The sequence below is a fragment of the Aspergillus alliaceus genome, assembly GCF_009176365.1.
Source record: "Aspergillus alliaceus strain CBS 536.65 unplaced genomic scaffold BDW43scaffold_77, whole genome shotgun sequence".
Taxonomy (NCBI): domain Eukaryota; kingdom Fungi; phylum Ascomycota; class Eurotiomycetes; order Eurotiales; family Aspergillaceae; genus Aspergillus; species Aspergillus alliaceus.
Window position 1 is genome coordinate 4,309 of NW_022474760.1, and position 13,817 is coordinate 18,125.

General features: G+C 49.5%; 8 protein-coding genes across 8 annotated transcripts; 4 read left to right on the plus strand and 4 right to left on the minus strand.

Annotated features, from left to right (window-relative positions):
- The first annotated feature begins 1,355 nt into the window (after positions 1-1,355).
- BDW43DRAFT_237278 (basic helix-loop-helix domain-containing protein) lies at positions 1,356-3,792 on the plus strand. Its single transcript, XM_032039615.1, has 3 exons — positions 1,356-1,409; positions 1,498-1,728; positions 1,839-3,792. The coding sequence occupies exon 3, from the start codon at positions 1,858-1,860 to the stop codon at positions 3,358-3,360; it is 1,503 nt and encodes a 500-aa protein (XP_031894550.1). The 5' UTR covers positions 1,356-1,409; positions 1,498-1,728; positions 1,839-1,857; the 3' UTR covers positions 3,361-3,792.
- BDW43DRAFT_237168 (putative mitochondrial 2-oxodicarboxylate carrier protein) lies at positions 3,792-5,523 on the minus strand. Its single transcript, XM_032039614.1, has 5 exons — positions 5,330-5,523; positions 5,260-5,270; positions 5,168-5,197; positions 5,002-5,088; positions 3,792-4,941 (listed from the first exon to the last, which is right to left on the minus strand). Exons 1-5 carry the CDS (start codon positions 5,402-5,404, stop codon positions 4,224-4,226), a joined length of 921 nt encoding a protein of 306 aa, XP_031894551.1. The 5' UTR covers positions 5,405-5,523; the 3' UTR covers positions 3,792-4,223.
- BDW43DRAFT_293205 (putative GPI anchored protein) lies at positions 5,498-7,302 on the minus strand. Its single transcript, XM_032043800.1, has 3 exons — positions 7,141-7,302; positions 6,392-7,033; positions 5,498-6,338 (listed from the first exon to the last, which is right to left on the minus strand). Exons 2-3 carry the CDS (start codon positions 7,017-7,019, stop codon positions 5,734-5,736), a joined length of 1,233 nt encoding a protein of 410 aa, XP_031894552.1. The 5' UTR covers positions 7,020-7,033; positions 7,141-7,302; the 3' UTR covers positions 5,498-5,733.
- Positions 7,303-7,368: 66 nt separating this feature from the next.
- BDW43DRAFT_323516 (nucleoside 2-deoxyribosyltransferase domain-containing protein) lies at positions 7,369-8,279 on the minus strand. Its single transcript, XM_032049758.1, has one exon. It carries the CDS (start codon positions 8,197-8,199, stop codon positions 7,714-7,716), a length of 486 nt encoding a protein of 161 aa, XP_031894553.1. The 5' UTR covers positions 8,200-8,279; the 3' UTR covers positions 7,369-7,713.
- Positions 8,280-8,562: 283 nt separating this feature from the next.
- BDW43DRAFT_293207 (uncharacterized protein) lies at positions 8,563-9,958 on the minus strand. Its single transcript, XM_032043801.1, has 2 exons — positions 9,663-9,958; positions 8,563-9,601 (listed from the first exon to the last, which is right to left on the minus strand). Exons 1-2 carry the CDS (start codon positions 9,855-9,857, stop codon positions 8,735-8,737), a joined length of 1,062 nt encoding a protein of 353 aa, XP_031894554.1. The 5' UTR covers positions 9,858-9,958; the 3' UTR covers positions 8,563-8,734.
- A 1,170-nt stretch (positions 9,959-11,128) lies between these two features.
- On the plus strand, positions 11,129-12,101 carry BDW43DRAFT_293208 (uncharacterized protein). The gene has a single exon (XM_032043802.1). The coding sequence runs from the start codon at positions 11,352-11,354 to the stop codon at positions 11,634-11,636; it is 285 nt and encodes a 94-aa protein (XP_031894555.1). The 5' UTR covers positions 11,129-11,351; the 3' UTR covers positions 11,637-12,101.
- Positions 12,102-12,105: 4 nt separating this feature from the next.
- Positions 12,106-13,168, plus strand: BDW43DRAFT_237350 (uncharacterized protein). The gene is made up of 2 exons (XM_032039616.1): positions 12,106-12,287; positions 12,344-13,168. The coding sequence occupies exons 1-2, from the start codon at positions 12,246-12,248 to the stop codon at positions 12,950-12,952; spliced, it is 651 nt and encodes a 216-aa protein (XP_031894556.1). The 5' UTR covers positions 12,106-12,245; the 3' UTR covers positions 12,953-13,168.
- A 113-nt stretch (positions 13,169-13,281) lies between these two features.
- Positions 13,282-13,635, plus strand: BDW43DRAFT_293210 (uncharacterized protein). Its single transcript, XM_032043803.1, has one exon. The coding sequence runs from the start codon at positions 13,318-13,320 to the stop codon at positions 13,525-13,527; it is 210 nt and encodes a 69-aa protein (XP_031894557.1). The 5' UTR covers positions 13,282-13,317; the 3' UTR covers positions 13,528-13,635.
- The last annotated feature ends 182 nt before the right edge of the window (positions 13,636-13,817 follow it).

Genomic DNA, 13,817 nt, shown 5'->3' on the forward strand with positions numbered 1-13,817 from the left:
AACCTCTGATCAATCACACCCAAACCGTCATCAGGTAAGTATGCGTTATTTCTATATTTTTCTTCAGGTTTGAGACAGAGGACACCCCCACAATATCTCTCGTTGTTCTATTTTTCTATATTCTATTTTCGTTTTAAAATTTTCCCCTCCCTGCCTTTTTTTTTGTGTGTCTTCACCTTGTTCCTACACGTCAGAGTCATCAAGGGTGAGGAGGTGTGGCGCTCCAGAAGAGAGTAATGGTGAACACGATGTCTCAAACGATGTGAGACGGGAGAATACCCCTCTTTTCACCTCGTTGGGGATGTCCGTGTTTGGGCGTCTCGCTTGGGAACGGTGGTTGCGCGGTGTCGCTGAAATCCGAACCCTGCATACTTCTTCTCAGCGGGGACCGAAGCCACCGATCGCATCTTCAGACCGTCGGGCGCTTATTCGACGATCCCATTGCTCAGACATCAAGGGCTGAATTGGCCGCGGGGCACTATTTCTTCAAGGCACACATCATCTCACAGGGGGTGGACGGACCTTCCCGGTTCAAGAAAGCGGAGAACAGTAACCCGGATGCAAGAGCATGGATGAACCGAGAGAGGCAATTATCCAGAATGCCTCCATCCCCAAATTAAACCGAATCCTGGGGAAAGATTGGCCTTGCTCCACTCAGGCACCGTACATTGCGACAAAAGGGTAAATGCCGACGGTGACCGCCTTTGCGGGAGACATTGCCATTGCCCACCGCCTCTCCTGTTACTGCGCCCCCACTCGGTGCCTTTTCCAAGTCCCCTATCAGTTCATTCTCTTTTTGCTCTATCTCTCTTCTCCCCACCTTTCTCAATCTTCTTCCCTGTCGCATACGGTCAATCTTCATCTGTAACAAATATCGTGTGAACCGAGTCCACAAGACAAACCCATCTCAAAGCCTTACTGTTCTAATCGCACATTCCCCCAAACCCTATCTTGTCTCTGACCCACGGTTTTTCCCCCCCTCTCTATTCCTCATTGTCTCCAACCCCGTCGCCTCCGTACCCATTATTCTATTCTGGTCAACCTTTTTTTTTTTCCCCTTCACTTTTGCCCGCTTCGCTTATGGCCACGCATCCTTCTCGCCTCCTTTAGCCTGTTCCCATCCGGTTGTGAACCTCGTTGGTTAAGATTTAATTGCTTACGTCCCTAGTTTTCCAGTGTATCTCGTATTTTCTTTGTGCGATCGACGGTGCAACAGTCTATTGGGCTGTGACTTCCGCCTCACATCGTGGCACATTCCGCCTTGTCCGCTTTCGACTCGTACTGTCACCACACCTCTTTTTCTTCCTGGATCTAACAGCGACCATCCCTTGCATCGCTGTGAAGTCACCCCGTTCCTACTTCCAATCGTGTCCTTGCTCGATTAAGGGGTATATCCGCTTAGTTCCTTGGTTGGTATCCCCTGATCTTCATTTTGCGGTCTCGGTTTTTGGACCTTGGCGCGTACGTTTACTGATGCCCTTTTGGCACATACCATAGGGTTTCATCAGCCGTTACCGAACCTTTCCTTTTCATGACTCAGTGCGATTGCTCGAAGTGTCTCCCAAATAGAAACCTATCGAACTAGATCATACTCGCCTTCGAAGCCTCCTAAGCCGACGCCACTCCACCCAAGGATTGTCTTTCTCGGCCCAATCGCGCTACTTTCGATAAGTTGGGGTCGGTTTCTCAGGTCCTGCATAGAATCTCGGAAATTTCGGATCTTGGATCGTAAGGCGTTCCCTCTGGATAAGTGCTTGACTTGCCTGTTCGGAGCTGCCAACCAGCTGCACGATGGCGGAAGCGAGCATTTTCATAAAGCATGATCCTGACGACCGCAGCAGTGACCGCAACCTTTTCATGATGTCGCACGCCGGCTATTCTACGTCCAATCAATTCGGCAACATCAATGACGGTGTTGACCCCTCCGAACTGACCATGCACAACAACGGGTTCGTGCCCTATTCTTTTGGTTCACAACAAACGAGCTTCAACTTCGGCAACTCCGGAATCGATACGGACGAGTTGCTCGACTTGGAGATTAATGGCCAGAATGGGATCCAGCGTCCTGATAGTATGAATTTCCTCCAGGATCAGCACTCGAGCGCTGGGATCTCGATGGGTCATCCAAACCAGATATCCCAAATGTATTCGAACACGCCGGATGGGGCGCCTATGCATAGTCCCTTCTTGCATAACAGTTTCAATTACGACCACTTCCGGGCCATGAATCAACAGCAACCGGGTGCACATATGCAAAGTGCCGGTTCTCATTTCGAGCAGAACTACATGAATACCAAGGCACGACCCACCTTGCAAACCATGGACCGTTCTGCGGATGGACGTAGTCCGATGACTCCCAAAACTCCTGCTTTGGGCGCACTGACCCTCGGAACTCCGGAGTCAGGAAGCTTTCCCACCGCTCAGCCCATCCGGACCGGACTGCACCCCCGACACCAGAAGACTCTCTCAAACCAGTGGGACGGCACGCCGGGAAGCGCTCATTCGTTTGGTGTTGAATCCCCTATCTCATCTCCTCCTAATCCCCACCACGTTGGTATCTCCGAGATTTTGAAATCTGGCAAACATGCCTCCTTGCCGGCCAAGGTTGATACACACATGCCCGGGACTGCCCAGGACTTAGAGTCGCAGGAAGCCAAGCGACGACGTCGGAGGGCCTCGCATAATCTGGTCGAGCGCCGCCGGCGTGACAACATCAATGAGCGTATCCAGGATCTTTCCCATCTCGTTCCTCAACATCGGCTCGAAGATGATAAGGTCCGGAAACAGCTTGTCAATAATACTGCCATGTCTAGCACTGGAGCTAGCTCAAACGCAGCCACATCCTTGTTGGCCGGTGGCAACGGTCGCCGTGCGGCAGGCAACATTACCATGGGTTTGCCGATTGAGGAAAAGGAGAAGGGCCCGAATAAGGGTGACATCCTGAACGGTGCCGTTGGCTGGATGCGGGACTTGATGTGGTCGCTGCACGTGAAGCTTCAACAGGAAGCTGAACTTGCAGAGCTGATTAGCAGCCTGGGGGGTACTTGGCCCTTTGAACAAACCGAGGAAGAGAAACGCATGCGAACGGAGATCCTTGATGCGCTAGAGAAGAATGACCCCAGTTCATTTAGCTATAGCCGGGCACCTGGCAGTGGGTTGCGAGTGCCAAAGCATACAAACATGGCTGGAGATTCCATCGCGTCCAATGGCGGTTTGAGCCCACAGAATCTGAGCCCCTCTTTCAACAGCGGCGCTAGTAGCAACAGCGGTGGGGCTGGTCAGGCACAGTATTGGAGCAGCTCTGGCCACGCGGGCATGAGCTTCAAGGAAGAAGACGAGTACGCAATGGAGATGAATTAGACATCTTTGATGGCGTTGTTATGCCCATTTGGGCTTCTACGAATGCATGCCATGCATGACCTATTGCATACAAGGCGTCAAATGGGAGGGATGGAGCGATCTGGCGTACGGAAGTCTTGACATAACCCAGACTAATTCTTTGGTTCACTTGCACCTGGTTGGCATGATATTTTCCTCGCTTGACTTTCCCGTGGTGGATTTTCTTGGTTTACTTGTTTTGCCCTCTATCAATCGTGTTATCTTTTTATCACCAATTGTCTGTTGTTCTCTTATAGCAGTACCCCCTTCCCCTTGTCTTCTCACACCTTGTTTTGCTTACCTTTTCTTATGCTTCACGCTTGACTACAAACTCAGACCTATCGCTTTTTCTCTGTCTTTCCTAATCTTATGCATAATGACGGACAAGATCGATTCTACATTGCTTGAATTTTCTGCTTTTGTCTATTTATCCAGAACGCGGTGCGAACTCGTTTTCTGCTAGCAACGCTGCCCGTCTGAGAGGGGCTTTTGCATGCGTTTTTACATCGATACCCTTTCTTTGCTTGCCCAAGATCGCCGTTTCCCATTTCGCGATTCTATAGTATCTCGGATGTTCTTTACTGTTCTGTGTTATATAGTGATTAGTTTATTATACATTGCGATGGGTACTTGTTTTTCTTCTTGCTACTATTTCAATGAGATTCAGTATTACACGATTGAGCACGTAGGTCATCAATTTTCCTCCCAGTATGAAAGTCGTCTTATGTTTCGGAAGCGTATGTCATGGAACTCGATTGATCTGAAAGATAACTCTTTACCCCACAATCTAACCAAACCAAGTCTTTCTCTATTTGCAAGCAAAAAGAAACAGAAAAGCACTCCAATCAGATATTCTCCCCGCGCATGTTGCGGAAAAAATCCATCACGCCGGTAAATACCACCAACAAAATACCACCACCAGGACCCAACCGCAGCACCTTGGGGATAAATCCCTTGTACAGCGCCCCGAATCCCTCTTCCTTCATCACCGTCCCCAAAGCCGGCCAGGCCCAGTTATACTTGGGCGTCTGCCCGGGCACCCGCGGGCTATTCTGAATCCGCGACTTGACGACATCCATGGGCGTGTTGAGGATCGTACCCGCCGTTCCACCGATCGTACCCGCGATCAGGTCGTTCCGCGTCTGCTCCGTCTTATTCCCGGGCTCCACCTTGGGCAGCTGCGCCCGCACCTGGAAGATACAGCCGAAGTATCCGGCGTTCCAGAGGATGTGGCGCCACAGGGTGGATTCGAGACCGTTGTACAGCGCCAGCGGGCCCTCGCTCTGCACGATCTTCTTGACTACGTCCAGCATGCCGTTGTACTTGCCTGCCGAGGCGCGGTCTTGCAGACGGATCTTGACCAGCTCGAAGGGCACCACGACAAAGGATTCCGTTGCGCCGGCCGTTGCGCCCGTCAGGACCGCGAGAGATTGCGTTTGCTTCTCCACGCCGAACAGTCCCCGGTAGAAGCTGCCCCAGCTGTCGTTTGCGGCGAATTTGGTGGCGCGCTTCGGCGCTTCCATTAGGATGGGGGCTGAGATGCCGCGGTACAAGCGGGAGAAGCTTTACGTTTCGTCGACGTTAGTCTCATTTTTTTTTTCTTGGGTGGGGGTTCGGACTAACCCCTCGTTCTTGACGATCTTGCGAAGGCAGTCGAACATGCCATTGTAGTATTCTTCACCGGGGACGCGGACGCTGGATTGCAGTTGACTATGTGTGGTTTTTTCTTTGGGTTAGTTTATTTTTTTTTCCCCTTGTGGGGTGCTTTGTTTGGTGGTTGGGTGCTTACACTCGCGTCTTGACCACATCCAATGGGTACCTGGTGCGTTGGTTAGAATGAATAAATGAAAAAAAGACTGTTCATATAGGAATTGGGCGTACATGACCAAGATCTATAAAAATGAGTCAGTTAATTCTTAGCTAGCATGACCTGTCAGCTCCGATAACGCACCTCAGACACACCAGCCACCGCGCCGGCGGCGAACTGGTAGACGAAAGGGAGCGGCTTCTGGTGGGTGTTTGACATTGTCGCGGAAGGTGGGAGCGGCAAGAGGGATTGCGCGACAATTCGATAGGTCAAGATATGGAGGGAGGAGAGGGAAGGAAGTAGAAGTTGATCACGCAAAACGAAGAGGGAGGAGGTCGGAGTGTATCGGACCAATTCCCGAAGGGGAAAAATCCCAGCCCCGGTGAGCGTCCGACGGCCCCACAACGCTTGCCGAGCAACAATTGCCCCCCTCTCCCCCCCACGGGGGAGATATCTTTCTCTGTCACTTGTTGTTACGCTTATTATTAATGGCTTGTCTTGTCTTCGTTATACTCGTTATGCCGTGTAAATACATGCAAATCATCATCTCATCCAATCGTCCAGAGTATTCCTACCATGCTGATTCCAAATATCCTCGTTCCTTCCAGGAGAGGTCGTCGGCCGCCGGCGGAATTGGTGGGCTGCTCTTTGGCGACCGTCCCCGTTGCTGTCGCTGTCGCCACGGCTGTGCAGCTCGAGCCGCATGCGAACCCTGTCGGACAGCATCCCCCACCTACTGTATCTGCACAGCTGAACCATCCACTCGCGCATCGCCCGGTAGTCACGGGCGGTGCCTCGGTCTCAACAGGTACCACGATGGTGCGGTCGTTGGTCGTGATTGTGGTCAACGGGGTCTCCGGGCAGGAGGTGGTGTCGCAGTCACGACCGGTTCGGCAACATCCTCCGTGGTAGACGGCTGAACAGGCATAGAAGCCAATAGGACAGATCGACCCGGTCTGGGAGGCAGTAGCCGTCGAAAGACTTGTGGGTCGAGCAGGAGGAGTGAACTCTCCTGTGGACTCCGACGATGATTTCGTCGAGCTGCTGCTACTTCTGCTGCTAGAAACCGTGCTGGTCGCGGGAACTGTAGACGTGAACGTGGATACCATGATGGTCGAACTCAGCGTGATTGTCACCGTGTAGACGTTGGCACCTAACATTCATCAGCTCAGAACTCGGCCCTGTTATAAATTGGCCGAGACTTACAGCCACCGCTGACACATTCGTATCCGGGGATGCAGCAACCGCCGCCCAATGACGCAGGGCAGCTAGTGTACCCCTGCTGACATGAACCAATAGTACCAGAGCATTGTTGTCCGTTCGGACAACATCCTACATCACCAGATCCTGTATCCTGGACCAGCTCACAGGTCGATCCCGTACTACAGCAACTGTTTGGGCGATTAATCGAGGTGCAAGAATCTGTGCCCGCGGGGCATTTGAAATCTCGCCGAAGTAGCGGTGAGAAATGGCTCATCCATCCGTGGGAGTCAGACGTCTCAACCAGGTGAGAAGGCTGATAGGGGTATAGACGGGGAGGAAGATCAGGTTGTATCATTTCTGAGTTTTGAGAGCTGTGTAGATCGGTCTGGTTGGCCTCTTCAAAGCGCCAGTAGTCAAGGAAGAACTTCTCTCCTTCATCGTCGCTCATCTTCCTGATACCCTGGACGGGCGTTTGGGATAGCTGGTTTTCAATAGCCGCATTGCGCTTTAATATATTGTATGTGTCTAGGTCTGCCTTGTGGTGATAGATGGATGAGTTGCCGTCTGCTAGTACGTGGACTGCAAATGGCGCCGATCCTAAGACCCAGGTGAGAAGAGGGAGGACCAGCATTGAGTTTAGGGAATCTATTCGCCTTGCGTTAGTCAAATATATATATATATATATATATATATATATTCAGAAAAGGGAAAGAGAGATCAAAGGCAGGGTAAAGGAGACAATTCTTACATGCCTTTTATGAACACAAGCGTGTGTGATGTCACTAGGATATATAATTTGAGGTGGCCAAAGATGGTTGTAAGAAGATCCTGCCAAATGAAAAGAATGAGAGTGATAAAAGAATGAGAGGAAGAAACGATAGCAGATCGACAAGCATGCCGATCCTGACTGACAGCTAAATATAAAGGTTGAGTTGTCAGTTTGGAATTTAACCCTGAAGTTGAACAAATCAGTGGCTGGTAATCCCGTGCTGAAACACAGTTTACCCTTTTCGGCACGGTAGCCTGGATGCCTCGCTTTGCAGGCAACAACGTGATATCTGGGTGGGTTAGGTATATGTACTTAGATTGGACAGGCGAGTTCAAGGGTATGTCATATCATAATAACAGAAGCTTATGTACATGCCCGACCCTGGGTCAATTTACAATTCGTGGACTACCCATACAAGTAAGCAGTATAGCTCTAGGCATTCCCAATACAGTAAGGGTAGTAGTAACAAAGAATCGCTTAAAACGCCGAGATGCTACAATCCCATCCGCTGTCTTCCAGGGCCCATTCTCGCTCTTCAGGGAATGGTGCTAGAGAGCTAAGTGGCAACAGACAACCTCTTCACAATTGCCTCTCTCAGCTCATCAACATTCTCTATCATCTCGACCCCAAATTTCTTGCACACAATCTGCACATTCCCTCTCTTCCAGTACCCCTCGGGACAGACAACGATAGCCTTTCCTGGAACCCGCGCACAAAGTCCAAACTCGAGCAAGCTGATGGGCGCCTGGCTAGCCGGGTGGAAGTATGTGACGACAATATCGGCCTTGTCCTGCTTTTCGAGCTCCCACTCCACTTGCTCGCGGTAAGGAGTAAAATCGATATCCTCGTGCCATGAGCTATCCCAGCCAGCGCAGAACGGATTGTATATGGTGATGGGCACATCCGAAAGGGAGTTGGACAGGGTCTCGCGCCAGTCGCTCGTGTCGACTTTGCTGGTGGTGCCCGCGAGAAAGACGGACTTTACGCCGCGGGGAGCTTCGTCTGACGGTGGGTAGATGATCTGGCTCCGTGGTTGGTCCATTTTAAAAGTTAGAATGAGGTTAGGGGTTGTTTGAAGGTACAACAGGAGGGAAAATGAGGACGGAGAAGCATCAGGGTAGAAGATCGTCTTTCGCTTGCAGACAACTCTTATCGGCGGCACAATAAGTGTACCCCGCTTTGCTACAAGTTCAACCTCCGGCTAACATTGTTCTAGTACTAGTAATTGTGACTCCTACAATCTATCTGACTGGAGTTCTCCTTGTGACCAAGTGATCTATATTCGGGAGAGTCCCCCTTACAGGGCAGTCAATACCCAATTTCTCAAGCGCAGATGTATATCAGCTGCAGAAGGGCCATAAAGAGGTTAACGATCTTGTAATTGTTTTGCTATACATGTACTACTGCAGGTAGTTCTGGGGCTCTTCTCTGTCTTTTCTTTTCTGGGGTTGCTTTTGTCATATATTACCGGGAATGTTTCCTCCTCCCCCTTCTCGATAAGTCAGGACATATGCCTTATAATTATTATATTAATGATAGATGACGATCATGCCGCTTGTAGTCGCCTTCCAAGGACATCAGCCTTGGAACCCTCCCTCCAGCCATATCGCTACTATTTCAACCGCCGTCTGCAGTAAACACCTCTTAGCATGTAACTCCCACAGCCATAAATACGTGGAGCCCCGAACAAGCCCATAAACATCACTAAACCCTGATCGAGCTTTATCGATCTTCCCCCAGACCAACGCAGACATCTTTGCTCTCCGGCCCTGGGTGAATGGGACGATCGTGGTCTCTGTTTCCGGGAGCAAGCTCGCCTCGATCAAAATCAGAGCAATAGAAGCGGGGAGCACTACAGTCATGCGGAGAATGAGAGTCGGCAACATGGTTGATACCTCGAAGTATGCGATATAATGCTCCGAGTGCTCCTCATAGTTAAAGCCTTTGAAGAACAGATTGAATGAAGAGTCTGCGGCGTCAGGGAGATATTCTATCAATGCTCGCGCTGCTGCGTAGATGAGGGACGGGATGAGCAGCCTTCTCCATGTTTTCCGGTTGGGGCGCAGTTTCAACAGTGAGCCTGTGGACGAGGTTGCGGATATAGTGGCGTGCGTCCATGCCATGTGGAGCTCTGCTAACACCACGGTGGAAATTATAGGTGCGATGGGGCTGAGGAGATAATGCCGGAAGAGGACCATGTGGAGAAGGCTGGTGATGGCAAAGTGGGCTACGCGGTATACGAGACCTGTCTGGATACCTTTGAGAAACATCGGAAGACCACCCATATGATACAGGAATGAGGCGGTTCTGGTCAGACTGCGAGTGATTGGTTGGTTGCGGATGTTGTCGTCAACAAAGTCTGCTGTACTCCTGTTGGTGGCAAGCAACCTTTCACTTTCGAGAATGAGCATGATGGCGACCACATGGCTAAGATAGTAGTCGATCTTGAATATTGAATCCGATTAACGTGCTTATGGTTTAATTCGAAGGAGCTAGGGTGCTTACAAGACTGTTTGTGACCACATCAAATATATATGAGTAGTGGATAGAATTGGGAATACCTGATACATCATCAGGGTTATCCCAGAAGAATTGCTTAACCAGATCGAAGAGATCATTATCGCCTGCGGAGGAGATAAGTAGACCGAGGGAGCGGAGAAGCTGGAAGCCAACGAGGCTCGGAACCCGATTGAGAAGCATATCTCTGGTAGGAAGGGAGTAGAAGACGGGTACTACTATGGGTTACTTGTCCGATAACAAGGGAGTTGAACGAGGCATGTTAAAGAACTGATGGCGTGAGATGTGTGGTCTTTGTTATGTGACAGATTTATTTACGGAGGTGCCTGGATGCCCAGAGGGACTCCCGTGTCACATGTAACCCTAACCGTTAGGACATAAAAATTGAATCCCATTTCTGCTTTCTTTCTCCTTCTCATCAGTAACATGACAGTGATTTTCATGTGGTTATATTTGGTTCTTATTTACTACCATTTCTATCTTATTTGTCTTTTCTTTATTTGTCCTCTGGTGGCCATTGGAAAGAAAACAACAGAAAACACACCACGGAATCACGTGTGGATATCAGGGGTTAGATCCATTTTTAAGGTAAATTAAGCTACGAAAAAAGAAGCGTATTTAGATCATGATATTCTTGGATTTACTACTGAGTACTGACATCTCTGATCAGGTCCTGAACCCCAAGGCATCTCTCGGGTTTCCACATGAGACCTCATTCCACCTTCAGTCAGTGATCATCTGGTGTCGTGTAACCACCCTCATTTCACTCATGGCTCGTTGTTGGGTTGGCCTCTTCTGATAGTCTCATCATTTACGGTCACAACAAATCCAGTGTCCTACCTCGCATTTGCAGACCCCCTTGGTGCGGATTTCTCTCATCTCTACCTCTCTCTACCTCTCTACCTCTCTCTACATCTCTCTACCTCTCACAACCTGCCCCTTTCCTCTTCCATCCTCTCTCATACATTGATCTATCCAGGTCATCCTGCTCTCACCAATTCACCTCCACCTCACTCATGTGAAGTACACGTTCTCTCACACGAAATGTTATTTTGAGGATTCAAGGATAGCATTTCTCAACTAGGAAGGGTTGAGATGAGAAACGCCGTATACAAATTGCTCCACCGGACATACTCATGAGATACAGACACACTTTGCTAACACATAACCTTTCTGCAGACCACCAGACGGCAAGGTTCCTCCTCCTGATTCTCGTGAGAAAAGTCGAGGATGCGATTCCAAAAGCGGCTCAAGATCCTCTAACACAGTAAACTCGAGCTCAAAGCAGACTATCCACAATCGCCCAGTATATGGGACAAAAGGAAAGCCACTCGTGCTATGAATCAACTCTAACAATATGATGCTGAATCCTAAGCTGGCTCTCTACAAATACGCGATTGATGTGAGTGTAAGCCCTACTGGTCCTGGCAGGAAAAAGACCCAAATAATCAGATTAGCCCTCGAGGCACCAGAACTTGCTTCAGTGGCTGTTAATCTAGAAACTGGTTTCATGCCGACGATCATCACACGCGAGAGACTGTCGTAGAATAGTGACGAGATAGTGATACGAGTGGCGTATCGAGTCGAGAGAGGATGAAGCTGTAGAAGACGCTGCGCAATATCGTGTTCCGTATACTGTACACGAACGCCCTACGAGTCTCACAGATTATACAGTACATGGCCTCACCTACCTTTACTCAATACGAGGACAAACTCCCCATGGCCAAGGACTCAATATATTTAATTATTATCCCCAGACCTCGGCTGATCTTGTCACACGTGGAGGCAGTAGAGTCAACAGGGCCTTCACACTCAGCAGCAAGACCCCCGCCTTCAGAGAAAGTCTCGCTAGCTGGTGGGCTGACGGCAATCCGTGGATTCTTTTCTACCGTGAGACTTGCAGCCCGCAGCTGGTCAGTGCGAATGTTAGCCATGGAGCATTCTTCTATAGTGGACCTTTGATTAGGTTGATCAACTTATTTCAAGTGGCGAACCGGAAGAGTGCGAAAAGAAATTAAACAAATTTTTGAGTGGCTTTGGGGGACACACACTTCATCTGCCTGAAAAGAAAAATCGAAGTGATGAGCTTACCATCAGGCCCAAAGCAATGCATTCGCTGGCCAAGACTGGTGATGATACCGGCCTTCCACGAGAATGGCGACCTAGAGTACGCTCTTTCGGTGCCAGCTCTATAGACGTATTGTCCTGGCTGGAAGCCCAAAGAGAGAAAGGATGGAACTCTGGACCTGCACCCCCACCAGCCGGACCTGGAGGATGGATCAGCGTCTATGATTACGTCCTAGACAATGAGTCTATCCAGGTTAGCTAGAACCATTCGGACCATCAGCTAACGCTTGGTATGTAGCGTACAATATCCGGTACCAAAGACCAGACTTACTAGTCATCAATACTGCTACACGATTGAGTACTGGTTACATCCTGGCTCTGGGATTTGAATTATTGCCCCGGGAAAATCCACAATGGAAAGTTATCTCCCGCTCAGACGCAAGATATGATTAAGTTCGCTGTACGCCCGCCGTTCAAAATGTCACATCGATCGTTACCCTTGGAATGTATACTGTTGGATTAAACCACAGAAAGAATAGAATGCTGGTAAGTACTCACTACCAGAAGCTGCTTGACATTACGTTGCTGAGCTCACATGGTAGGCGCGATATGATATATCTGCGGCGAAGCAGCTCATCACAGTTGAGGGCCGGGCGTTGCCCTCACCGAATATTATGTATGGTGGAAGGATCAGCACCAAACAATCCGCTGGCTCCTGTAATACGGTAAAGGCTAAGTTTAGCATCCCAGGGCAACGGTTGCTGAAGTGGTCGTACCTTCTGCTGTCAATTCCAACTGTACGAGATGCCTTCCCGAGCGTCACTATTTTCAAGTTTGTCCTCAGTAAGTTACGAACGGCACTTATTAGCGCTGGTTTTCTTGCAGAAGCCCCCATGACTGGAAGGGTGGCCAAAGCGAGTGAGGATAGTACTGCAGAGCTTGATAATATTCTTGGAGGTGCAGCTAAAATCTTGGACCTCATCCATATCCTCTTGCCTGAGAAAGATATCTTCGGGTACCTGAAGATTAAACGGCTGGGTGATGTTGAATTTGGACTACAGACCCTCTGTAGCATTGGCTGCGAGCTTGCGGGAAAAAGGGGTCAAAGTGAAGATCAATACCACAGGAACCTCGGTATATATATAAAAAGCCTGGCCTTGAAATTCAACCTTAGACTGGGTGAAACAAATCACATTGTTGACAAACCTTGAGTATTGTCAACGAGGATCAGACCATGATTGTGGGCTTAGATGTCACTCTCCCTACTGGAGCGCCCAAGGGCTCTCAAGCCTTCGCACCTAGTGTGGCAGGGATGGTGGCTAGCGTTGACAAACTGCTCGGGCAATGGCCTGCAACCACCTAGATCCAGTCACGAGGACGCAAGGAAGAAATCGATAACTTGGATATTATGATGAAGCAGCACTTTAATCTATGGAAGACCGAGGGTAAGCAGGCGCCATTTTCCGAGAATATTCTTGCCTACCGAGACGGAATCTCGGAGGGTCAATATCTCAAGTGCTTGACCGAAGAGTTGCCTCTTATCCGAAAGGCTTGTCGAGAGATCTACCCGAAGGAGATGCAAGAGAAGAAACTTCCTCGGATCAGCATTATCAATGTCGATAAGCGTCACCATACTAGATTCTACTTGACTGAATCGCAGACGGCCGATGAGAATGGAAGCACACCACCGGGTACAATCGTCGACCGAGGGATCTACCTGGGCTGGACGTGCCACGAAGAGAACCAGAGTCTGCTGTGCTGCTCAATACGCCGATCCGGTATGTGACCGTGCCCGGTGCTACCTGAGTCGATTCTACGAACTCTCGTCCAAGACTTCGGTATCGAGCAATGGCTTCAATGCTAGCACCGTGCAGGCCACAAATAAAGATGTTCCTTGTTCACGAAAAGATCCGAAACTCGATGTTTCTAAATCTAATACATAAAAGGTCAAACATTGATATATGCAGTTTTCGTTCCATCATACGTTGGGTCTCTTTCTTCGATTGAATGCGGTACAGCCTTTGCCGAAGGAGGATACTTTTGATGCATTTAATCTCGAAGTACCTAACTCGTTGA

Bases quoted from the DNA above. Each gene is read 5' to 3' on its own strand.
- BDW43DRAFT_237278 (XM_032039615.1), top strand. From the start codon at position 1,858: ATGATGTCGCACGCCGGCTATTCTACGTCCAATCAATTCGGCAACATC.
- BDW43DRAFT_237168 (XM_032039614.1), bottom strand. From the start codon at position 5,404: ATGTCAAACACCCACCAGAAGCCGCTCCCTTTCGTCTACCAGTTCGCC. The intron at 5,089-5,167 runs GTAAGCACCCAA...AACCACACATAG, and splicing joins GATGTGGTCAAGACGCGAGT to TCAACTGCAATCCAGCGTCC. The intron at 4,942-5,001 runs GTTAGTCCGAAC...CGAAACGTAAAG, and splicing joins AAGATCGTCAAGAACGAGGG to CTTCTCCCGCTTGTACCGCG.
- BDW43DRAFT_293205 (XM_032043800.1), bottom strand. From the start codon at position 7,019: ATGCTGGTCCTCCCTCTTCTCACCTGGGTCTTAGGATCGGCGCCATTT. The intron at 6,339-6,391 runs GTAAGTCTCGGC...GATGAATGTTAG, and splicing joins CGAATGTGTCAGCGGTGGCT to GTGCCAACGTCTACACGGTG.
- BDW43DRAFT_323516 (XM_032049758.1), bottom strand. From the start codon at position 8,199: ATGGACCAACCACGGAGCCAGATCATCTACCCACCGTCAGACGAAGCT.
- BDW43DRAFT_293207 (XM_032043801.1), bottom strand. From the start codon at position 9,857: ATGCTTCTCAATCGGGTTCCGAGCCTCGTTGGCTTCCAGCTTCTCCGC. The intron at 9,602-9,662 runs GTAAGCACCCTA...TCAATATTCAAG, and splicing joins ATGTGGTCACAAACAGTCTT to ATCGACTACTATCTTAGCCA.
- BDW43DRAFT_293208 (XM_032043802.1), top strand. From the start codon at position 11,352: ATGGCCTCACCTACCTTTACTCAATACGAGGACAAACTCCCCATGGCC.
- BDW43DRAFT_237350 (XM_032039616.1), top strand. From the start codon at position 12,246: ATGTATACTGTTGGATTAAACCACAGAAAGAATAGAATGCTG. The intron at 12,288-12,343 runs GTAAGTACTCAC...CTCACATGGTAG, and splicing joins ACAGAAAGAATAGAATGCTG to GCGCGATATGATATATCTGC.
- BDW43DRAFT_293210 (XM_032043803.1), top strand. From the start codon at position 13,318: ATGCAAGAGAAGAAACTTCCTCGGATCAGCATTATCAATGTCGATAAG.